At 54.0% G+C, this 23913-nt stretch overlaps 2 protein-coding genes across 8 annotated transcripts in view; one reads left to right on the top strand and one right to left on the bottom strand.

Moving 5' to 3' along the window:
• Positions 1-8970, top strand: part of MOCS1 (molybdenum cofactor synthesis 1) — a 35860-nt gene extending 26890 nt beyond the window's left edge. The window contains exons 5-11 of one of the 3 annotated variants that reach the window (XM_055405849.2): positions 178-239; positions 528-639; positions 1052-1164; positions 1638-1748; positions 4157-4277; positions 4776-4823; positions 7476-8970. In XM_055405849.2, coding sequence (XP_055261824.2) covers positions 178-239; positions 528-639; positions 1052-1164; positions 1638-1748; positions 4157-4277; positions 4776-4823; positions 7476-8236 — 1328 coding nt within the window. In that variant the 3' untranslated portion in view covers positions 8237-8970. Of the gene's footprint in view, positions 1-177; positions 240-527; positions 640-1051; positions 1165-1637; positions 1749-4156; positions 4278-4775; positions 4839-7475 lie in introns of all 3 variants that reach the window. The other 2 variants (XM_055405852.2, XM_055405850.2) reach the window with 2 other exon arrangements.
• A 132-nt stretch (positions 8971-9102) lies between these two features.
• The window catches only part of DAAM2 (dishevelled associated activator of morphogenesis 2), a 130726-nt gene continuing 115915 nt past the window's right edge, over positions 9103-23913 (bottom strand). For all 5 annotated transcript variants that reach the window (XM_055405843.2, XM_088831397.1, XM_088831398.1 and 2 more), the window contains 8 exons: positions 20859-20965; positions 20659-20747; positions 16627-16795; positions 16141-16248; positions 15219-15279; positions 13916-14047; positions 12706-12876; positions 9103-12508 (listed from right to left, as the gene is read on the bottom strand). In XM_055405843.2, the coding sequence (XP_055261818.2) occupies positions 12287-12508; positions 12706-12876; positions 13916-14047; positions 15219-15279; positions 16141-16248; positions 16627-16795; positions 20659-20747; positions 20859-20965 (1059 nt within the window). In that variant the 3' untranslated portion in view covers positions 9103-12286. The remainder of the gene's footprint in view (positions 12509-12705; positions 12877-13915; positions 14048-15218; positions 15280-16140; positions 16249-16626; positions 16796-20658; positions 20748-20858; positions 20966-23913) is intronic.

Here is a 23913-nt window from a genome sequence, read left to right as displayed (position 1 = left end):
GTCTACATAATACCCTCAATTTTGCCTCTTGGCCTACAGAGCCTAAAATATTTACTTCCTGGTCCCTGGACTCCGTGGTTTCTGAGGCTCCTGATGGCTCTGGCACTTCACTGTGGGTGTGAGGTCGTGGGAAGAGGGAGGCGGTGCCTGGACCCTTGCTTCTCTCCCTCCCCACAGGCTTCCACAAGGTCATGGAGGGCATCCACAAGGCCATTGAGCTGGGCTACAGCCCCGTGAAGGTGAGGACTTCCTGGCTTCTCCAAGGCAGCCTCCATCCCTGGCCAGAGCAGCTGCAGGGTAGCCCCCACTACCTTTGGCCCACTCCCTCCAGCCTTGCCCCTGCTCCCCACAAGAGAGGGGAGAAAACCGGTGACCCCGTGGGATCTTCCACCCCATGGAGAACTGGGGGAGAGCTGCAAGGAACGGGACCCTGGGTGGAGAGCCTAGGGAGGTGCCAGAACCACCTCCCGCCCCGGAGGAAGAACAGCGCAGGGATAACCCTCATGGTTCCCTCGTCCCCCGACAAGGTGAACTGCGTGGTGATGCGAGGCCTGAACGAGGATGAACTCCTGGACTTCGTGGCCTTGACCGAGGGCCTCCCCCTGGACGTGCGCTTCATTGAGTACATGCCCTTTGACGGTCAGCGGGTGCCACCGGTCAGGATGGGTGGGGGAAGAGGCCAGGCCTCTCCGCGGAGCCTGATCAGGGCCTCGCTGGGAACACAGCCGGGGGCTGCCAAGGACCCTGGGAAGGGCTGAGTGGGCAGACAAGGTCTGGCCACCCTTGTGGATGCTGCTGACCTCAGACCCCCCTGTGCATGTAGGAATTTCTCCAGGGATGGTGGAGAGGGGTCTGGCAGGCACCAGGCCCATATGGGGATCAGAGGCTTCTCATGGAAAGCGTAGGTGTGGTTCCATCCCCCCATTTCAGGCTGAGCCTCATGCTCTCCTGGCCCAGAGGCAGAGAACTGGTTCCTGGGCTGCAGGAGGGTGAACTTGAAGCCCTGGCACCCCCATAGCGTGCAACTCAGTGGCTCCCACCCCCAACACAGGCAATAAGTGGAACTTTAAGAAGATGGTCAGCTATAAGGAGATGCTGGACACCCTTCAGCAGCAGTGGCCGGAGCTGGAGAAGCTGCCCGAGGAGGAATCCAGCACAGCCAAGGTTGGGGGCGGACGGCAGGGCTGGGGCTGGGAGGAGGGTCGTGCCACCACCTTAGGACCCTCGGACGGGAGAGCCGCCACGCTGCGGGCAGAGTCCATGATACAGGACAGTGCTCTTTAAGCAGGAAGCGATTCAGGGCCATCATAGCAGACTCCCTGCTTCACTGACAGAGAGGAAGGCCTGACGTGGGTTAAGGAACTTGTCATGGGGCACACTGGAGTAAGTGGTGGAGGGGAGCTTGTCTGGCCCTTCCACGTGGCTGTCTCTGGCCGTGCTGCCCCCAGGCCCCTGAAACTTTTGGAGCCTTTGTCTTGGGCAGGCCAGGTGCGGGCAGAGAGCTCAGGGTTTCTGTTGTCTGAGGGCCTTGCAGGCCGCTTTCTGCAGGGCTCCCACGGAGAGGGAATGGTGTCAGGTCTGATGTCAGGGAGGGAGAGCTGGCCCACCCCCATCTCCTCCTCCACGCTCGCCCACAGGCCTTTAAAATCCCTGGTTTCCGAGGCCAGGTCAGCTTCATCACGTCTATGTCTGAGCATTTCTGTGGGACCTGCAACCGGCTGCGGATCACAGCGGACGGGAACCTCAAGGTGAGTCTCTCCTCCCCCGCGGGACCCCCACCCCTCTGTGCTCTGTATGTGTCTTCCCAGCCACGCCCCCGATTGGACGCGAGGCTCACAGGGTACATGGGGGTGATGGTGAAATAGTGTCAGGTTTAGGGGGGTCATGGGAGCAGCAGATGGAGGTGAACTTGCGGCTCCCATGGAACTGTCTCCCTGGTTCCATCATTTCTTAGGTCCCTGAAGTAGCTTCTGCTTGATCGGGAGCCCCTCTCTAGGACTCTGTGTTATGGAAGGCAGGGGGCCGGGCAGGGATCAATGTGCCTTTTGCCCCCACCCCCGACCCCGGTTGCCCTTCCCACCAGTCCAGGGGCTCGTCCCTGAAACCAATATCCATTCCTCATATCTCATCAGCACGTGTATGCTGTGCTGTGCATTCAGCGCTGGGAATAGGGGGTGTAAGGGAGGCGCAGACAGGCCCATTTCCTGTGGGCACAAAGGCTCCTTCTGAGACCAAGGAGCTAAGGGTGGTAGCATGTGATTCTTTGTCAAATGAGCGGCTGCACAGGCCTCCCTCCAGGTGCCTCCCCAGGAGGCATATCTGAGGTTCACCCTAATTTGGGCCAGGGCAGATTTCGGTCAGCTCTGGGGAGACCACGTGGAGGGCTTGAGCATCCCCCTCAAAGGTACAGAGTGTGTCCTGTTGGCAGTAGGGTGCTGTGCAGAGTTTCTGTACAAGGTGGAGGTCGGATGCCCCATTCATGTTTTAGGAAGAATCACTCCCAGCTTGAATTTGGAAATAGACAGTTCGATGCCATTTAGTGATGTTCCAAACATGTTAAGAGTTTAGGTGAAAGTGGGAAGGAAGAGAGAAAGAACTCGGAGATGCAGGTGGCAGTAGAGAGAGGGGCGCCCGGGTGTCTGGTGGGCTCTGGGACCTGCCTGGGGTTGGGGGCGGGGGTGCTGGTGGGCGGGTTTAGACCATCAAGTTGGGCATCAGAACGGAGCTGTGCAGCAGACTGTCATAAAGCCAGGGGCTGGATTCCCTGGTGGTCCAGTGGTTAGGACTCCACACTTTTACTGCAGTTGAGGGTTCAGTCCTGGTTGGGGAACTGGATTGGGGTGGAAGGGAAGTGCAGACAGACCCATAAACTCCGACATGCTGCATGGCATGGCTCAGCCAAAAAAGAAACCGAAACCAAAGGCTTATCTGGGCTGGGGCATAGGACTGATTGGGTTGTCGATGAGAGATGATGACCGTGTCAGTCAGCCTCCTGCCCTGCCCCGGCCCCAGGAAGTGGAGCCAGGATTCTGGGCAGAGAGTGAGGAATAGGCTGTTTGTAGTGCAGGTTCAGGGGGCCTGTTAAGGGGTGTCGAGGCACTGGATGAGCCGCAGCAAACTGCTGTCCCACACCTGGGAGGAAGGGGCACAGGATGAGATGGTGTCCCTGGGGCCCTGGGAGAGCCGGAGCCTGGCGGAGTGGCCGCCTGGCTGGGGCTGTGGGTGGAAGCTCCACTGGCGAAGTGCCCGGCCTCTCCCTCCTCTCTCCTTCTGACCTCCCAACAGCCAACCCCCCTGGGCAGAAGGCAGCTGGAGGGGCCCCCCCGGCTGCAGAGAAGGGCAGAGAGTGGAGCCTCAGGGCTGCTGGGGAGCGAGGAAGGGCACCAGCCTGCACGGGGAGGTGGCTGTGCCTTCCGCTTAGCTCTCGTTCACATCCTCTCCGACCTTCTCAGTTTGTCAAAGATGCTTCGGTGCCTGTGTCCAGAGTGCCATGTACAGAGCTGGCACTTAGTAGGGGCTTTATGTGGCTTCGTGGGAGGCAGTAGATATCGCGTTTTGTGGGACTGCCCCATCCCCCCTGAGCCCAGAAGCAGGGGAGCGTTGAATCAAGTTTGGCCCCAGGATGCCGTCTCCACCAGTTCTCTGCTGATCATCCGTCAGTCAGGGACCACAGACAGAGCTGGGACAGGCGGGCAGGGTCCAGGAGTGAAGGGACAGGGAGAGGATGGAGGGGAAACAGTCTGTGCGTGCCGGTCTCCCAAGAGACTGTTTGGACACGGCTCCCACTCTCTGGGATCTGTTCTTCTGGCAGCAAAGAGGCCATTCCATGGAATGTCTCAGAAGGTATGAATCTAGATTTTGATGCACTGTCTCTGTTGGCAATTAATTTTTTAAAGCACACTCTACGCGCTGAAAGAAGCATGACTGGAAGTCGGACACAGGCCTTGTCTGGTTTTGCCTTCCTGCCCTTGCAGCCCCTCTTGACTACTCCATCTAGCACCTTCGGCCTCTCGTTGCAGGAAATCTTGCTTTGAGTCTGACCAGCCATGGAAGGCCCTCCTGCTCAGCCCGGGGGTGGGGGGTACTCTAAGGATGGGGGCCAGGCCTCAGGATCCAGAGGGTGTGTTGTCCTCACCCATCATGTGACCCTCTCCAGGTCTGCCTTTTCGGGAACTCAGAGGTGTCTCTACGGGACCACCTGCGGGCAGGGGCCTCCGAGGAGGAGCTGCTGAGGGTCATCGGGGCTGCGGTGGGCAGGAAGAAGCGGCAGCACGCAGGTAGGGTGCAGGGAGGCCGGGCTGGGTGGCGAGTGGGCTGTCGGCAGCAGGAGAGAAGTCTGTAATTTTGGGGCAGGAGGATGAGGGGCAGCCTGGGGACCCTGTGTGCTCTGTGCTCTCCATCACTCCTCTTGGACCGCTTGACTTGGGGGCATGGTGATGCTTCTTGGCACAGCAGAGCCCATGCAAGACAGGGGACCCCAGATGCTCTGGGGCCATTTTCATCGGGTGGGGGGAAAAAGGGGTGTCATTGCCTCTCTCTCATCCCACACATTGTCTTCTACCAAGGCGGGACCCTAGCAGCCAAATTGTGTTCTGGGCTCTGCCATGGGTGACCTCACAGTGTCCTCCGGGGGGTTTTATTGGGGTGCATGTAGGTGAGCGCGTGTCCCCACGGCTGTCACACCACCGTGTCCGTCGTGCGTTCAGTGAACTCTCTTCCCTACCCTCTTTCTCCCCCGTCCCTACTCTCCTCTCCCCACCCTTCCCTCACCCCAGGCATGTTCAGTATCTCCCAGATGAAGAACCGGCCCATGATCCTCATCGGTGGGTGACCCATCAGTACGTAATCATGCACCCTTGTCATTGGGGGTCCCCTGGGGCAGGACCCCTGCCATAAGGCAATCCCCCCCGATCCTGCACTTCATCCTGAGGTTCTCATCCTTCATCTTTCCCTGCCTCTTCCAGCCTTTACTGCTGCTTTTCTTCCCTTCCATGGCTGCCCCTCACTACACATCCACAGAAGTCATCATTCTGTCTCACAAGAGATCAGGCTTGGGGAGTGGGGTGGCTCTAAGTTTATGATCGCTGCGTTGGTGGTCCCCTGAGAATGGAGCTTCTGGCTAAGACAGAGACCTGTCCTTGGCTCTGGAATCTCCCAGCTCAGATGCAGTCGCTGTCCGTCCCTTCCCTTCTGCCCTGTGGACCAGGCCATGAGCGTGTCTGGACCACCAGTGCCATTGGTCTGTGTGTTGTTATGTTTCCATGCTGGGCGGTGCTTCAGCAGCTAAGCAAGCGTATTGCTCAGCTTTCCATGGAGGATGCAGCCAGGATCGCAGCTACCTAATTCCTGAACTGCCGGGAACTTATATATGTGCCCAGGGTGTCTCTTGGAGAAGGAAATGGCAACCCACTCCAGTATTCTTGCCTGGAGAATCCTGTGGACAGAGGAGCCTGGGGGGCTGCTGTCCATAGGGTTGTATAGAGTCAGACACGACTGAAGCGGCTTAGCATGCATGCATGCATTGGAGAAGGAAATGGCAACCCACTCCAGTGTTCTTGCCTGGAGAATCCCAGGGATGGAGGAGCCTGGTGGGCTGCCGTCTGTGGGGTCGCACAGAGCCGGACACGACTGAAGTGACTTAGCAGCAGCAGCAGCAGGGTGTGTCTCCTATGCATAAGATGCTTCAAGCAGAAACACCTTGCTATTGAGCTGCATATGGGCTCCAACCCTGGGGACCTGGCCGGTCCACGAGGAGCTTTAGGGATGCTGTCACCCCCCTGGCATGTGCCCAGGCTAGAGCAGGGGAGGCCTTGCCCCCTTGGCCACAGGCAAATCTGGGCCCCTGAATCGTGCCCTAAGCAAGAGAAGGCAGAGAGAACAGCTAGGAGCAAGGGTTCTCTTCTTCAGCACTTGGATCAGAGCCAGCCAGTGCCCTGAGGCAGCCCAGGGACCACACCAGCCTCCCTCACCACAGCGCGCCATCGAGAGGAAAGCTGTGTCCCCTGTCTTCTGCCCTCACCTCCACATCATCCTCCTCCTGTATTGGGCCTTGACCCAGGCTGACACGCCTTGATGGCAGAGAGTGGGGAATGCCTGGATAACCACCCCCGCCCCCCCACCAAGGGAGGTTGTATCTGTGACACTGACTAGTTAGGGGACCCAGAGCATGTTGGAAGGCTGGGAATTGGGAGACCTGATTGATTCACAAGGAGTAAGGTTACTGTCAAGGATATAGAGTAACTAAAGTGGTCTCATTTTTTATAAAACCAAGAGTTATCCAGAACAGGGCCTCTTAGACTTTCACACGCATTTGAATCCCTTCGTTCCGTTCCGTCGCTCAGTCGTGTCCTACTCTTTGCAACCCCGTGGACTGTAGCCTACCAGGCTTCTCCGTCCATGGGATTCTCCAGGCAAGAATACTGGAGTGGGTTACCGTTTCCTTCTCCAGGGTATCTTCCCGACCCAGAGATCGAACCGGGGTCTCCCGCATTGGAGGCAGACGCTTTAACCTCTGAGCCACCAGGGAAGCCCCTTAGGGACCTTGTTATTTCAGACTCGGATTTGAGAGGTCTAGGCTGTGTCTCTCGGAGAAGGCAATGGCAAGCCACTCCAGTACTCTTGCCTAGAAAATCCCATAGATGGAGGAGCCTGGTAGGCTGCAGTCCGTGGGGTCGCTAAGGGTCGGACACGACTGAGCGACTTCACTTTCACTTTTCACTTTCACACATTGGAGAAGGAAATGGCAACCCACTCCAGTGTTCTTGCCTGGAGAATCCCAGGGATGGGGGAGCCTGGTGAGCTTCCATCTATGGGGTCACACAGAGTCGGACACGTCTGAAGTGACTTAGCAGCAGCAGCAGGCTGTGTCTCTAACAGTTCTCAGATGGTGCTGGTCCCTGGGCCACCCTTTGAGTAACAAGAGCCTACAAGGCTCCCGAGGCCCCTGGGACCGCGTGACTCAGCCTGTTGCTTCGTGTGCACTTCTGATGTGCTTGAAATCCCATTGAAATAGATTCATCGTTTCCCTTAGAATCTTGTCTGCAAATCAGATGATCACTGTTAGCCCTTCCTGGAAAAAAAAGATGAGAGTAACTACTGGTAATTCAGGCTGAGGCCTGGCTATAGTTTTAAGAAAATGAAGGGACAGAGTGGTCATGTGATCGAGGCTTCAGTCTTCAGACCTTGCAAGGTGGCATCAGGTGGGAGCACCTCCACCCTCCACTGCAGGACTGGTGGAGACCCTGGGACCCTTGCTGTCTATCCCTCCTGGTGAGGAAGCATGCGTAGTTATATTCTGGGGACCCCTTCTCTGTGGACCTTCTGTTTTCTGTCTTCACGGTGCTCTTTGCCCTTCATTCCATGTTCCCTAACATGAACAGGGGAACTCAGGGTGGGATGGGGGGAGAGTTGCGGGGAGGAAGTGGTTTTGCAAAAGACCCTTTTGGACTGAGTCTCCTCTTCTGTCTTCATCCTAGAGTTATTTTTGATGTGCCAAGATCCCCCACCAGCCCTTCCAAGCACTTTCAGGAACTCTCTCCGTGTTCAGGTTCTGAGACACAGAGTGAGTTTCTCCAGCCAGATGGTGACTTTGCGGAAAGGAGGCGGGGTCCCCCAGGCCCCTCTTGTTGCCCAGCGGTGGCTGGGCTCCATCCTCCCTCAGAGACACTTCAGTTCCCACCTGGACTCAGATGCTAACCCAAAGTGCCTTAGCCCAGCAGAGCCTCAGGCTCCTGCCGCCTCCTCAGGACCTCTGCCAGACTCTGACCAACTGACCCACGTGGACACAGAAGGACGGATGGCTATGGTGGACGTGGGCAGGAAGCCAGACACAGAGCGGGTGGCTGTGGCTTCGGCTGTGGTCCTCCTGGGGCCTGTGGCCTTCAAGCTCATCCAGGAGAACCAGCTCAAGAAGGGAGATGCCCTGGCAGTGGCCCAGCTGGCAGGCATCCAGGCGGCCAAGCTGACCAGCCAACTGATCCCTCTCTGCCACCATGTGGCCCTGAGCCACGTCCAGGTGCAGCTGGAGCTGGACAGCGCACGCTATGCCGTGGTGATCCAGGCATCTTGCCGGGCCCGGGGCCCCACTGGGGTGGAGATGGAGGCCCTGACCTCCGCTGCTGTGGCTGCCCTCGCCCTGTACGACATGTGCAAGGCTGTCAGCAGGGACATTGTAATGGCAGAGATCAAGCTCGTTAGCAAGACCGGGGGTCAACGAGGGGACTTCCATCGAATGTAGAGCTCCTGCCCCCGCTCTCACCCCCAGGCCAGCAAGGTCAAGCAATGCGATGCAGTTTCAACCCAAGGGAAAGAGTTCAAGTTCCTTTCACCAGTTACCTTCAGCCGGTAGGACCCTGAAGCCAGCCCACCCCTTCACTGCTAGATGACCTTCACTGACCTACAGGGTTTCCTGTCTTCCTTGAGGAAACCAGCAGGCCCTTCAGCCTTCCTGGACCCTAAGGTTGTGCCTGGGAGGGTTATCTAGCCTTGCTAGATAATCACAGTGTGATTTGTGAACTCTTTGAGACAATCAGTCGAGCCTATGACCTCCATTTCTCGAGTGGGTTTTCTCTTCTCCTCCTTTTCCCAGGAGGAACAAGGGCTCATAAGCAGAGGAACCCGCTCTGAGGAAGGGAACGTGGCTTGCCCTGGGAATGGATCACTTCTCTCTAACTGAAGCCCCAGCCTCTCCGCCATGCTCCCTCGAAAAAGCAGGTTATCCCCCTCCCGTTGCCTGAGTCTGTCCCATCAGAAACACAGGGTTCCAGCTTATCAGTTGCACCGTCCTGCAGCTTCTTTCCTTGGCCCCTCCTCCTCCTCAGCAGTATCCCACATGGGCCACAGCCCTGAGGCCTCCTGACCGAGCACACCTCCTGTACCCCTTCATCCTGGGACACACTAGGCGGGGAGGAGCGGTGGAACTTGCCTTCACCCTCACCGTGCACAAAATAAAGCCACGATGCCAGCTTTGGAGATGGCGGGAGTGAAGACTGTCTGTGCCGAGGGTACTGAGCTGTGATGTCAGGTCTGCCCTGTGGCCCAAAGCCTCGTACCCCCCTGGGGGACTAGGAACAGCAGAGATGCTGGAAGAGGCAGGGGCATGCAGAGAACATGATGTCCTCCCTGGGGGAGCACAGAGGTGCAGCGTCTCCCGTGGCACCGTCAGCTGGAGGCATCCAAAGTGCCTCCCGTCGCCGATAGAGGTCGGGGGTGCAGTTAGGCTCCTGGTTTTCACACCCCTCCAAAACATGACGCACCCGCTGGGTTCTCTCGACCCTCTCACCACACCCTACCTGCCTTCCATCTGCCCTACACCCAGGTCTACTGGTAAACCGGCTCTTAGACCGTGGAACCTGCCCTTTTCTTTTCCAAGTCCTCCCACCTTGGCTGATTTCAAGATACCATATGACGTGAACTGGCTTGTGGAATCCCTGAGGCTGTAACAGTCGGTGTTCCCAGTGCTGGTAGGATCTGGTCCCAACACCCCACAGGCTCTGCCCCATCCCCAGCATGCCTCACATCCCCAACCTGGGAAGGAGACACAGATTTCAAGGCAGGCTAGGTGAGGGTGGTACGGATTTAATATCTTTTAGTATTACAATATATTCTTATAAAAAAAAAAGGTGCAGGCAAAAAGGACACTGCAGATTTTGTACATTAGCCTCATCTGTCGTCTGAAAGAGCTGGTGAGAACAGCCTTGGTGTGGAGGTGGGAGAGATGGTCACGCCCCCACCCCCCTCAGTGGGTGCAAAGTGGGAGGGTGAAGCCTGTATCAGACCCTTCCCCATCCACCTGGAGAATTTTCTCCTGCCGCCCTAAACACACCCTACTTCCATCACTGGGAGGAAAGGGTGGGCGGTGGGTGCTGCTGCTGGGAAAGGGACAGGTTGCATCAGGTTAACTGGCATTTTACACTGGACACAACATAAGACAGCTAGAGAAATTAACCCATAGGTGGCAGGTGTGGGGGGGCGGGAAGGGCATGGGGGAATGACCGAGGAACAGATGTGACAGGCGTAAACAGGTAGTGTATCGAGAACCAACTCTGTCTCTAAGGCACCTGCCCTTCTTGCTGAGTCGGCCACGATGGTCCACGGTCCAAGGCACTGTTGGCCATCTGGCTACAGCAGCATCTGGTGTCAGAGCCACTGGCCAGATCTAGAAAATAATAAATAGAGAAGGCAAAACCTTTAGAGGTGAGACGCCTGAGCCCTGGAACAATATACGTGTCCTCTGTAAACAGTTAAACCAAACTGTGCTTTTTCAGTGACTCCCAACGTGTCTTGCCAAACGCTTCCGTCATCCCTCCTTTTCCTGGTGCGTATCTCGTCTTCCATGGCGGGTGGGAACGCTGGGATCTGGACAGGCCTGCTGCATAGGAGGGGAGGCCTCCCTGCCCCCATGGGTGAGGCAGACTCTGGCCTGGCCAGTCTCAGGGAGGGCCTTAAGAGGCCCCACCATAACCTTCCCATCATCCCAGTGCCAGCTTCTTAACAGCGGGGGCTCGTGGGTGCCACATTGCTCTGCGGCCAGTCTTCCTGGAGGCCTTCCCCTGGCCCTCACACGGACTCCAGTGGCCTTTTCACACCTGTCCCCGTCACACTCACACTTACTCCAGTCCCTCCCCCTCGAACCAACACACGTGCTGGGCTCACCAACCCTGTGTTTCTCCCCCACCCCGCAGCTACTCTGGTTCCACCCCCAGAAAAGGCAGCTGAAGGGTGGGCCCCAGCCCACCAGTCTGTCCACTGGCAATAACCCTGAGCTGGAGGAGGTCAGAGGTGAGAATCAGAAAGGGGAGGGCAGGACAGAAGGGCAGGGAGCCTGTTGATGGGGGAGGTGGGGGGGGGAGGGTCAGGCAGGTCTCTGACACTGGGGATGAGGAGTTAATCCTAGGAGATGGGAAATGTATTAGAAGTATGAACCTTGCTTGAGTTGGGCTTACCCTCTGTCCTTTTACGAGAGAAAACTATAGATACCAGTCATCATCCTGCCCCACGAGGACAGTTCTAGATGGACAGAATGAAGGTGACAGTGGACAGGAGAACCAGGACGGGCCCCCTGGAAGTCGGGCAAACCAATCAGGCACCGAGATGGGCGAGTGGGACCCCCTCAGCTTTCCACCATTGGCTCCCCTGGGCAGTGTACTCCCCGGCTTCTGCCTTGCTCTGCGCTGCCCCCTGTCTGAATGCCGCTGATGGGGGGGCACCCTCTTACCCTCTTAGAGGTGGCAGAGGGGAAGCTCTTGCCCTTGGGACCCTCTCAGGAACCGATGCCCCAGGGCCAACCTCAGCCAGATACAGGCACTTTAAAGCAGCCCCGTGCAGGCTGAACAGAGCAGCTCACTGCAGATGTTAAGAGAAGTATGGGCTCTGAGTGACGTGGGTGACCCAGGGAGCTCTAGGGTAAACCTAGCCATTCAAGCGCTGGCCTCTGGAACCCCCAGCCAACATGTGAGGTCACTGTCTCCATGACAACGGTCAGGGTCTACCAGGTCCAGGTAGGGAAAGAGAATTCTGTTCCAGGATCCCTGTGCCTAGCATCCAAGGTGTGGTGATGAATGGGGTCTTTGTTGAACCCTTACCAGATCCATCAAATACCTGATAGTGAGCCACGGTCATGGGAACCCAAAGGTGAGTTTTGAAATTCTGGATTAGTAGATGAGATCGCAGGAGGGAAGGGGAAGAGACTTATGACATGCCAGAGAGGGGCCAGCAGACTTGTGATACAGGAAATGGGCACTGCCACCCTGTCGTGATAACTTGGTCCCCGCAGCATCCTCCCAGCATTTTTTTTTTCTGGAACATATAGCTGGCATCTCTAATGCCTCTTCCATTTGATAGGCTACTTCACCCCAGATCAATGTTCCATTAAGTCTACTCTTGAGACATGGGGGCCTGGGTGCCCCCACCCCACTGTTAACTCCCCACGGCATGGGAAATCTTGACATGGTCTGTGGACCTCTCTCCAGGCTAGATCAGGAACAGCTCTGTGCCAACACACAGGTGCCCATGCTGCAGGGTGGGGAACAGGGCCGCTTCAGCCAGGGCTGGCCAGGAATGTCCAAGTCAGCCTCGGGAGAGTGACCCCTGGGGCTGGGGTCAGGGAGAATAAGGGGAAGTGGAGATGAGGGGAGCCCCTTCAGGTGGGGAGACACCGGGGTCCTGCCACACAGCCCTGCCCCCAGGACCCCGCCAGGGCTGGGCGCCCAGCACCAAGTCGTGTTAAGTATCACTGGCGCCTCCTCCACTCGCCCCCGTCTCCCGCTGCCGCCGGCCAGTCCTCAGGTCAATAATTTAGCCTGTTTATCGCCCGCTCCCGGGTGGCTTCCAGGGCCTGGCTCCCTGATCGCTTGCGGCTGCGTTTGAGTTTGCACAAGTCCTTGTCGAAAACTTCTCCGGAGCGCAGGGCCGACACCAGGTCGTCAAACTCGCCGCCTTCCTCCAGCGCGCTGCCGGCGTGCGCCTTCCGCTGCCGCTGCCACCGCTCGCGTTCCCGCTGCTCCTTCAGCTGGGGGTGGGGAGGGCGAGGCGAGGAGGGAAGCTGAGGGGCTGGCAGCCGCGGGGTGACTGACGCCTGGGCTGCGTCTGCCCGTCTGCCCGCTGGCCCCCAGGCCGCCCGGGCCTCCCCCTCCCAGCGCGCGCTCCCCCGCGCCCGGCTCGGCCCGCTCTCGGCAGGCACACACCCAGCCCCGGCGGCACCCTTACCATGGCCTCCATGCGCGCCCTCCGCTCCTCCTCCTCTTTCCTGCGGCGCATGGCCTCCAAGTCCTGCCTGGCCTCCGAGAAGGCCTGCAGGAAGGTGTCAAAGATGCCGAAGAACTCGTCCGGCTGCATCTTGCTGTCCTGCTCCCCAAAGTGTGTCAGGGCCTTGGAGAACTGTTGGGAGAGAAGGGTTGATGGAGAGTCCCCCTCCTGAGCCCCGTGGGCAGGTGGGTTCCAGCCAGAGCAGAGCTCATCCAGGTGAGGACCTTAGGCTTGAGGGGGCAGGACTAGAGAGGAGCGATCCCCCACTGTCGTCCGGGGTAAGGGAGAGGCTGAAGGAAAGGCTTGACACCTGCCAGAGGTGAGGGACCCAAGCCACTTCTGGGTCCGTTAGGGTGTAGGTACAGGATCAGGAGCTACAGAGCTAGGGAAGCACATCCACACGCCAGGACCTGCCTGGTTAGAACCCCAAAGGCTGTCAGATCATCTAGTTATTGGGCTAGTTGTTTAACCACTCTGTGCCTCAGTTTCCTCATCTGTAAAATGGGGATAACAGGACTACTTCATGATGTTGGGGGAGTTAAATGAGTTAGTGATGTAGAGCGCTAGCCATGTGCCCGGCACTGTTTACTGACAGCTACGTCTCTAATTCAACCTGCCGAAAACCCTCTAAGACAGCCCTCACGACTCCTAAGCGTGCTCCTTGGACTGGCAGCTCAGGCATCTCCCAGAAGCTGGTTAGAAGACTGAATCTTCGGCCCCACCCCAGACCTTGAATGGGGACCCACATCTCAATAAGACTCGCAGCAGGGGTGCAGGGGCATGCCTGCGGGAGAGGCAGAACAACTGAGAGCTAAGCTGGGCTCCGGAGTCAGGCTTCTCAACCCAACTCTGCCGAGCACACCTGGGCAACCTTGGGCAAGTTACTTAACCCCGCCGGATCTCACACATCTGTCCAATAGGACAACATCCCTTCAACAGGCCCATAAGGTGGGTGGTGGGGCAGCTGGTGGAAACACTCAACAAGGTGCCTGACACTGGTCGCAGATGGTAAGTCTTACAACAGAGTTGCTTTTCTTGCAGGAGTGAGGACAGGGTTTCTCCTCAAAGCTCTGTGCCTGTGGGTGTGTCCCTCCAGGCCCTCTGTGGTGGGAGTGGCACAGATGGAGAGGAGTTGGGGTGGGGTCAGCCTGTGGGCTTGGGGCCCCCTTACCTTGGCCCTGGCTTCACTGAGCTGGTCCTCCAGCTCTGAGAAGCTGAAGCTGGAGACCGTGATGAAGTCGCTCATGACTGGGACAAACTTGTCATTTGGATCCCGCACCTGCCGTTTCTGATATTCCAGCTCCTGAGGAGGGAGAGCCAAGTGCTGGTCAGACCTGTGCCAGGACGAGAGTCAGGAATCCCAGCTCACGCCGTCTCCCACCCTTCTTGCCAGCTGCAGGGCTTTCAACCTTTAGGAATGAGGAACACCCCGAGCCTCCAATTCCAGGGGTGGCAAAGATTGTGAGCTATCAGCCAGTCCACCTCCCTCGGTCCTTCCCTCATCCCCACTGCCATCTTTCTCTAGGTCCAGGGACCTGCACCATGAAGTTTTCTATGAAATAGGTTCTCGGGCTCACTCAGAATTAGAATCCGCATTGTAATAAGACCCTCAGGCAATTCATGTGCAGATTAAGCTGTGAGATGCATTTCCAAATCTCCATGCGATGATGCTGCTGGTCCATGGACCACATTTCGGGTGGTGCTTTAAAGAGCTATAAATTAAAGGAGTGTGCCCCCTCCTGCCACCATAATGGCAACAAAAGCTTCTTTCTCTTACTTCTTTCTCTAAACCGTTACTCCCTTAGCTGCCCACCGACCCCCACACAGTGAAGAGGAGAAGGCACTCCAGTTTCTAGGTATAGGGGCCATCCCCATACTGGGTGCCAGAGATAGAATATCATCTCAGAAGCCCTTAGAGCAGGAACAGGACAGACCAGAGATCTGGGTCACCAGCATAAAGGACAGTGGTCCCCAGTGTCATACTGGGTGCTATGTGCCCTGTGCCATTTCCAAGGCGTGCATATCCTCTTTCCCATCCATCTGAATCTTTCTTTTTAAATTTATTTAATTGGAGGCTAATTACTTCACAATATTGCAGTGGTTTCTGCCATACATTGACATGAATCAGCCATGGCTGTACATGTGTCCCCCATCCCTCAACATGTGGCTAATTTACTATTCATTCCCCTCCCCTCTATGGTGGCAGGTTGCACTGTCTTGGATGGATGTCCCCTATTCAGGAGGCTAAATCTAAGCCTTGAATAATTTAGCTATCCTTTCCTGAGGTCCCACTCTGTGCTGGAGGCTGTGTCCATTGTGCCAGCTGTTCCATCAGTCCCGTCAGGAGTTTTGGGTCACAGAGATGCCTCCAACGGGATCTGCACCTGGGGTTCCACCCTCTGGCCCAGTGACCGGCAGCCTCCAACCCAGGCAGCATCCCTTCAAACCCAGGCGGGCAGAGACGATGTACTCACCACCTCGACTGCTCTGAGGCCCCTCCTGAGGTTGCCCACCTCCTTCTCCAGCTCTGCCAGGCTGGGGGTGGGGGTGGGGAGGGGACAAAAGGAGAGAGAGGAGCTGGGGTTAGTTTAGGGCAGTGTCAACCCCAATGGCCTTGGGACTCAGTGGACCTGGGTTCCAGCTCTGCTTTTGCTACTAACATGTGGCCCTGGCAAATCATCTCCCCTCTGAGCTCTGACTGTGCGTCTCTTGGAGATGCTTCAGCCTGTATATGTTTAGGACTGACTTCTTGCCTGTAGCAGATGGCCTTGGTGCCCCCACCCAATATCTCCTTGGACCATCCATCCCAGTGCACAGCCCTGACTTCCAACCACTGAGGGGTGGCACAGAGTCATTGCCCTCCCAAAACTCCTCAGCCAGGGACCAACAGGAGATGATGTTCACCTCCTTTGCAGTTTAGGGGGATAAGCAGAGTGAGTGTCCCATGCTGTCGCCCACACTCTGCAGGCAGGATTAAACTCTGATTGCCTGCAGTGGTAACTGACTTAACAACACTCCCGTTGTTGCCATTCTTCCCATCCCTGGCTCCCTTCCCCACTCCCCACTGTGTATCCTGGGAGAATCTCTGAAATGAGGATTTGAGAGAAAATAGTGTCTTTTGTTCTGGAGAAGGAAATGGCAACCCACTCCAGTATTCTTGCCTGGAGAATCCCATGGACAGAGGAGCCTGGCAGGCTACTGTCCATGGGGTCGCAAGAGGCGGACACGACCTAGCGACCAAAGGACAACTACTAGCGTCTTTTGTTGGGCTCTCCCAGAGCAAACCCCGAGACACTGTCCATTCCTAGTCAGCCCAGAGTAGCCCCGAAGGAGGAAATTTAGACAAGAGAGAGTACGTGATCACAGGGAAAAGGAAGCCTCAGGGGGTCCCCTCACTTGACTTTGGCGGCTTCTGGAAGATGCTGCAGCTCAGAGGGCATGTTCAGGATGTCAGGGAAGTGCTTCTCCAGGATCATGATCAGGTAATGGAGCAGGGAGATGTTTCTGTGGGTGAAAGTCAGGTCAGGGTCAAGGGCCAAGAGAATTGGGAACAAGGGTCTGGCAGAAATTAAGCTGAGGTGTTAGGGGAAAGCTGTGACCTATTTGGGAAGGCTTCCCAAAAGAATCCACCTGCAATGCAGGAGACACAGGCAGACGCAAGTTCGATCCCCAGTTTGGGAAGATCCCTAGAGAAGGAAATGGCAGCCCGCTCCAGTATTCTTGCCTGGAGAATCCCACGGACAGAGGAGCCTGGTGGGCTGCACTCCAAGGGTCGCAAAGAACTGGGCACGACCGAAGCAACAGCACACACGCACAGGAGAGGGAAGAAGGGAGAGGCCAGGGCGGGGTGAGAGAGAGACTACACGAGCCGGAAGGTCCCACCTGTCGATGCTGGACTTGGTGTCAGCGATCTTGTTGAGGCTGGCCACCCGGAACCCGTAGGCGCCCCCACGCTGCCCTTTGTTCATGAAGTTGCCGATGGCCAGGACCACCTCCAGCATCCGCGCTAGACGCTTGCTGCGGATCAGCTCCCGGGAGGCCAGCAGGATGGCTGGGGGAGGAGGGACAGGTGAGCCCTGCACACGCCGGGGCTCTTGGACCCTCGGATGATGCCACCACAGAGTCCAGAAAAGGAGTCCTCAAGTGTCAACTTCAGAGGGGCAGAGGCTATCCCCATGTCCCAGAGGACGCTCTTCTCCACACCTGCCTGCCTCCAGAGTGAAGCCGACAAACTCGCCAAAAGCCAATTCAACCACATAACCCTTTCTCAAAATGTGCCAACATTTCCTAAGACTAGAGTTGAGAACATATCTTTCCTTTCATATAAAGATTACTGTTTTCTCCTATGGCTAAATCAAAATATATACTTTTACTTTTCTAAAGTGAAAGTGTTAGTTGCTCAGTGACGCTTTGGACTGTAGCCCACCAGGCTCCTCTGTCCATGGGATTTTCCAGGCAAGAATCCTGGCGTGGGTAGCCATTCCCTTCCCCCGGGGAACTTCCCAACCAGGGATGTAACCTGGGTCTCCTGCATTGTAGGCAGATTCTTTTTTACTATCTGAGCCACCAAGGAAGTCCTTTACTTTTATAAACCTAGTGATTAAAATGTTTAACTTCAGCATGTTACATACTATGGGACTATTTCTGCCTCTTTTGAAGTGCTGTATTTTGTTGATTTTTTTGGAAAGGAAAAAAATCCCTGTCAAATTAAAACATCATTTGCAATAGTCTCATATTTTTCCTTCTATAATGTTACGCTTTGCAGTTGATGGTGTCTTAGATTTGATTAAATAGGTTACGTGACAGACTGTTGAATAGCATTTAAAAATGTTCTCTAACCTTTCAGTTCAGTTCAGTTCAATCGCTCAGTCGTGTCCGACTCTCCGCGACCCCATGAATCACAGCACGCCAGGCCTCCCTGTCCATCACCAACTCCCGGAGTTCACTCAAACTCATGTCCACAGAGTCGGTGATGCCATCCAGCCATCTCATTCTCTGTCGTCTCCTTCTCCTCCCGCCCCCAACCTTTCCCAGCATCAGAGTCTTTTCCAGTGAGTCAACTCGTCACCCTTTAGAGCATTTAAAAATTTCTATAATGCCTTAAATGATACCTTTGCTATAAATACAATCAAGGCTAACCCATCACCAAAACTTCAGTATTTCATTCTGATAGGCTGATTTGGCCCTTCCCTCAGCAATTCTGTATTTATGGTGGGTATGCAGAATTGGGACACAAATCCCACACTGAAAATTTGGCTACTGATTAAAGAATATGATTTTGGATTATTAAATGTGATAAGAAGACCAAGCCATTGTATTATGATTTTGGCCTCTGCCAAACTGAACATTCCTTAAGATGCTGCTATGAAGATAAAATGAGAGCCATTTAACTAAAAGTATGTAAAACTCTTCAAGAGCAGTTAAAGTAAGTAACTGCCAAAAAGCTGTAGAAAAAAACGAGAAGTAAGGTTGGTCAGTGGCTTCTAAACTCAAACATATGCCACCTAACAGTGGCATTACTCTTGAAAGGTAATTGAGTGGTTCCTAGTCATTTACATCTAGATTAGTTAAGTACATTACGATATATTCATGCAATGGAATAAAATGCAGCACTGAAAATGAACAGCCCACTGTTCCTTACAGTCATAATGCGGAACAAGAGACCAGCATAGGCTCACACAGGTGAATTTGCTCTGGGGTGGTTCATCAGTTAGGACTCCTAGGATTTGTGTGCTTTTCAAAGTGCACATTTCAGTAATGAGTTTCAGTGCACACATGAGTGCTAAGTTCCTTCAGTTGTGTCCGACTCTGTGTGACCCTATGAAGTGTAGCCTGCCAGGCTCCTCTGTCCGTAAGAGTCTCCAGGCAAGAATGCTGGAGTGTGTTGCCATGCCCTTCTCCAGGGGATCTTCCCAACCCAGGGACCGAACCTGCATCTCTTATGTCTCCTGCCTTGGCAGGCGGGTTCTTTACCACTAGTGCCACCTGGGAAGTTTCTGGCAACATATATTCGTTGGGGTAGTTTTTCTTAGATTGATATGCTATTTGAAAAATCTGCCGAGGCATCCTAAAAATGCTAAAATGTTGACAAAACAGAAAATGACAAGAATTCAAAGGGAATCAGTATAAATGGAAAAACTGCCATATGCAATGCAGACATTTTAGATATAAGAATAATGTATTCATGCATATATTCATAAGAATATATTTCCATGTGAAGTCATATTCATCTTGACTATACTCAGTAAATATGTTCATAATGAGAATCGGTGAATTTGGTATATTCAGCAATGAACGTATTTATAAGAAGAATATATACAAGAAGACTATGTTCATGAATATATTCATAGGAGAATTGGTAAATTTGTCAGATTTGATGAATTGACTTTTGGCAAATTGACCCAAAAGCCCTGCCTGGGGATGGATGGATGGGTGCTAGGGAGGAGAGTTAACAGATCATCAACCAGCTGAGACAGGCAAAAATCTTAGCTTTCCCAGGAATGTTTCTTAGGGGGAGTTTAGGAGTGAGCTCCTGGGAACAGAATTATCTGAGATTAAATCTACCCAGTGGCTAAACTAGTTCCACAGCACCAAACTGCAGGCCATTGCTCACAATCGCTCCGCTGATCCAAGACACACAAATAGTTGAGCACACGTCTTGGGCTGAACCCCCGTGTCCCTGTCTCATGCCCCAGAGGCAGTCAGCAGCAGAACAAAAGTAAGGACTTGCCCCTCAGCAGGGCAGGAGACGCCTCCAGCCCACAGCCCTGCAGTGCCACTGCTCAACCCTCTGCTTCCCGCTCAGACATGTTCTCTGTGATCACACAGCCTGCAGACCCCTTACTGTATGTGTGCACAAGTAAGTGTGTGTCCAGACTACAGAAAATGTCAGCCCTGAGCTCTGTAATGCCCCATATGACCCTCCAGAGTCCCCCCGGAGCAGCTCATCAAACTCCAGGAAGGACCATTCTCCGGACCTGGCCTCCCAGGGCGTGCGGGCCAGCCTGGTGTCCAGCAGAGGGGGCCCGTGCTCTGCTCTGCCCTGAGTCTGCCCCCCCAGCATCCAGGACACAGGCTGTCTCCACTCTGCTCAGCCTATTCTTGCCACAGAGGGGCCCACAGCCTGTCCTGCTTCTCCCTCTGGGGTCCTCATGGCTGCCCACCCTCCTAACCAACTGCCCTCCCCCCAGCTCCCTGCCTCTCCATCCTCTGCCTTCCCCAGGCAGTTCCACATGCCCTCTGGGATAGGACAAGAGGGAAGGACTGGATTCTGAAGAATGACATCTGCATTCCAATCCCGGCTCCACCAACACCAGCAGTAACACAGCCTCGGGCCACTTGCACAGATCCATCTGAGAGGTGAGAGAAGGGCCCCCAGAGACCATCCACAGCCGTGTTTCACACGGTGCTTGACCCGTGGTTCTTGTCTAATTACAAAGTTTCCACCTGAAATAGGTGGGAGGGGTTCGCCATCCTGGAAAATCAGATGCCTCTGGGGATCACCTCACCCAAGTTCCAAACTTTCTGAGTAGCTCACACTTCAAATAACGTGTCTGGAGGTCTTCTCTGCACCTCGGACCTCTCCCAAGCAGGGTAACGATGGATTAGTCCATGCCAAGAAGGGTGCTAGTTGCTTACTATTATCATCATTTTTTCAGCATTTCCGTCCCAGGCCGGGGCAGATATGAGCAGGTCCCTGGCCTCAAGAGCCTGCATGCTGAGCCACAGGGAACAGGGTGCGTGGCTGGCATGGGTGCTCATATACACAAGTGCCACATTTACAAAAGGCATATATTCACATCCTGTCCTTGGTTTTGGGGGTGAATCAAGAATAAAGAAGGAGTTTCCCTCTGTGCCTGTCCATTGATTCCCACCCCCCATCCCCCAGGCTTGCTCCCCAGCCCTGGGCCATACCTTCCACTTTGGGTTTGGCCTCAGCCAGCCGCTCCTGGAACTTCTTCTTGAAGAAAAGAGCCTGCAGCCGCTGCTGGTAGTGGTCGATCCTGTGAACGGGGCGAACTGCATGGTGAGGCAGCCCCCGTCCTGGCCAGCTCCAGCCCCCCACGCTCGGCCTGCCCACCCCCGCTGCCTCCTGCCATGCTGGCTGCTCTGACCGGCTCATCTCATAGAGGAAGCGGTCCGCGCGGGCCATCCGCTCGATCTCATGTTTGTGCTCCTCTAGGAGGTCAACGTCACTCTTCTCCGGGATGAACTTGAGGAGCTACAAAGGGGAGTTGAAAGTCAGGAAATTGGTGAGAGGCTGTCACGGGGGTGCAGCCAATGGAAACCCCCCCATACTGACAAGGCTCAGATGAGGAGGGCCCCCCCAACTCTGTGAGAGAGGCGCATCCTCATGTCGGTGGTTCATGTTTCAGCAGCTCCAAGGGATTCAGGACACCCAGCTCCAGACTTCCTTCCTTCTTTTTCTTTTTCACTTTTTAAAAGTGAGCTATAACTTACATACGGTAAACTTACATACACTGTTCTTAAGTGTAAGCTCAATGAGCTTTTTCTGTTTAAATCAACGTGATTGAGGTATGTGAGAGTAGCTTAGTCATGTCTGACTCCTTGCAACCCATGGACTGTAGCCCGCCAGGCTCCTCTGTCCATGGAATTCTCTAGGAAAGAATACTGGAGTGGATAACCGTTCCCTTCACCAGGGGATCTTCCCAATGCAGGGATCGAACCCAGGCCTCCTGCATTGCAGGCAGATTCTTTACCGTCTTTATATTGCAGGCAGATTATTTACCATCAATTTCAGTTCGGTTCAGTTGCTCAATCGTGTCTGACTCTTTGCAACTCTGTGGACTGTAGCACACCAGGCCTCCCTGTCACCAACTCCTGGGGTTTACTCAAACTCATGTCCATTGAATCAATGATGCCATCCAACCATCTCATCCTCTGTCATCTCCTTCTCCTCCCACCTTCAATCTTTCCCAGCATCAGCATCAGCATTTTCAAATTAGTCAGTTCTTCACATCAGGTGGCCAAAGTATTGGAGTTTCAGCTTCAGCATCAGTCCTTCCAATGAATATTCAGGACTGATTTCCTTTAGGATGGACTGGTTGAATCTCCGTGCAGTCCAAGAGACTCTCAAGAGTCTTCTCCATCAATTTATTGAGGTATAATTTACATAAAATAAAATGCATCCATTTTAAATGTACAACTCAATGAATTTTGATAAAACTATCTTGAGAGTCCCATGGACAGTAGGAGATCAAATCAGTCAATCTTAAAGCAAATCAACCCTGAATATTCATTGGAAGGACTGATGCTGAAGCTCTAATTCTTGGCCACCTAATGTGAAGAGTGGATTCATTAGAAAAGACCCTGATGCTGGGAAAGATTGAGGGCAGAAGGAGAAGGGGGCAATAGAGGATGAGATGGTTGGATGGCATCAATGACTCAATGGACATGAGTTTGAACAAACTCCAGGAGACAGTGAAGGGCAAGGAAGACTGGCATGCTGCAGTCCACGGGGTTGCAAAGAGTCGAACACGACTTAGTGACTGAACAACAGATCCACTAATTGAGCCATCCAGGTAAGACGCAGAAAATTCTCATCCCCTGCAAAGTTCCCTTGTGCTTCTTTAATAAGCAGAGCCACCTCTTCCTCCAGGATAGCCTCTCAACTGAATTCTATCACCTTAGATCAAATTTAGCTATTTTTTTTGGCCATGCTACACAGCATGTAGGATCTTAGTTCCCAGATCAGGGATTGAACCTGCAATGGAAGTGCAGAGTCTTAACCACCAGACCAACAGGGAAGTCCCGAATTTGGCTATTCTTGAACTTATTCTTGAACAAATGATGCTGTGTGCTCTCTCTGGGGTCTGGTTTCTTTCACTTAACAGAATGTCTGAGACTCATTGATATTTAGGTATTAGTAATTCATTCTGAAAGAGATAGGAATCCCAGACCACCTGACCTGCCTCTTGAGAAACCTGTATGCAGGTCAGGAAGCAACAGTTAGAACTGGACATGGAACAACAGACTGGTTCCAAATAGGAAAAGGTGTACGTCAAGGTTGTATATTGTCACCTTGCTTATTTAACTTATATGCAGAGTACCTCATGAGGAACGCTGGGCTGGAAGAAGCACAAGCTGGAATCAAGATTGCTGGGAGAAATATCAATAACCTCAGATATGCAGATGACACTACCCTTATGGCAGAAAGTGAAGAGGAACTCAAAAGCCTCTTGATGAAAGTGAAAGAGGAGAGTGAAAAGGTTGGCTTGAAGCTCAACATTCAGAAAACAAAGATCAGGGCATCTGGTCCCATCACTTCATGGGAAATAGATGGAAAAACAGTGGAAACAGTGTCAGACTTTATTTTGGGGGGCTCCAAAATCACTGCAGATGCTGATTGCAGCCATGAAATTAAAAGACACTTGCTCCTTGGAAGGAAAGTTATGACCAACCTAGATAGTATATTAAAAAGCAGAGACATTACTTTGCCAACCAAGGTCCGTCTAGTCAAGGCAATGGTTTTTCCCGTGGTCATGTATGGATGTGAGAGTTGGACTGTGAAGAAAGCTGATCGCTGAAGAATCGATGCTTTTGAACTGTGGTGTTGGAGAAGACTCTTGAGAGTCCCTTATACTGCAAGGAGATCCAACCAGTCCATTCTAAAGGAGATCAATCCTGGATGTTCATTGAAGGGACTGATGCTAAAGCTGAAACTGCAATACTTTGGCCACCTCATGCGACGAGTTGACTCACTGCAAAAGACTCTGATGCTGGGAAAGGTTGGGGGCGGGAGGAGAAGGGGACGATGGAGAATGAGATGGCTGGATGGCATCACCGACTCTGTGGACATGAGTTTGAGTGTACTCCGGGAGTTGGTGATGGACAGGGAGGCCTGGCGTGCTGTGATTCATGGGGTCGCGGAGAGTCGGACATGACTGAGCGACTGAACTGAACTGAACTGAATTCATTTTTTAACTTCTATGCAGAGTACCTCATGAGGAACGCTGGGCTGGAAGAAGCACAAGCTGGAATCAAGATTGCTGGGAGAAATATCAATAACCTCAGATATGCAGATGACACCACCCTTATGGCAGAAAGTGAAGAGGAACTAAAGAGCCTCTTGATGAAATTGAAAGAGGAGAGTGAAAGAGTTGGCTTAAAGCTCAACATTCAGAAAACAAAGATCATGGCATCTGGTCC

The sequence above is a fragment of the Moschus berezovskii genome, chromosome 23, assembly GCF_049115385.1.
Source record: "Moschus berezovskii isolate FMDL1 chromosome 23, NW_MosBer_1.0, whole genome shotgun sequence".
Classification (NCBI taxonomy): domain Eukaryota; kingdom Metazoa; phylum Chordata; class Mammalia; order Artiodactyla; family Moschidae; genus Moschus; species Moschus berezovskii.
This window is presented reverse-complemented; position numbering and strand designations above follow the sequence as displayed.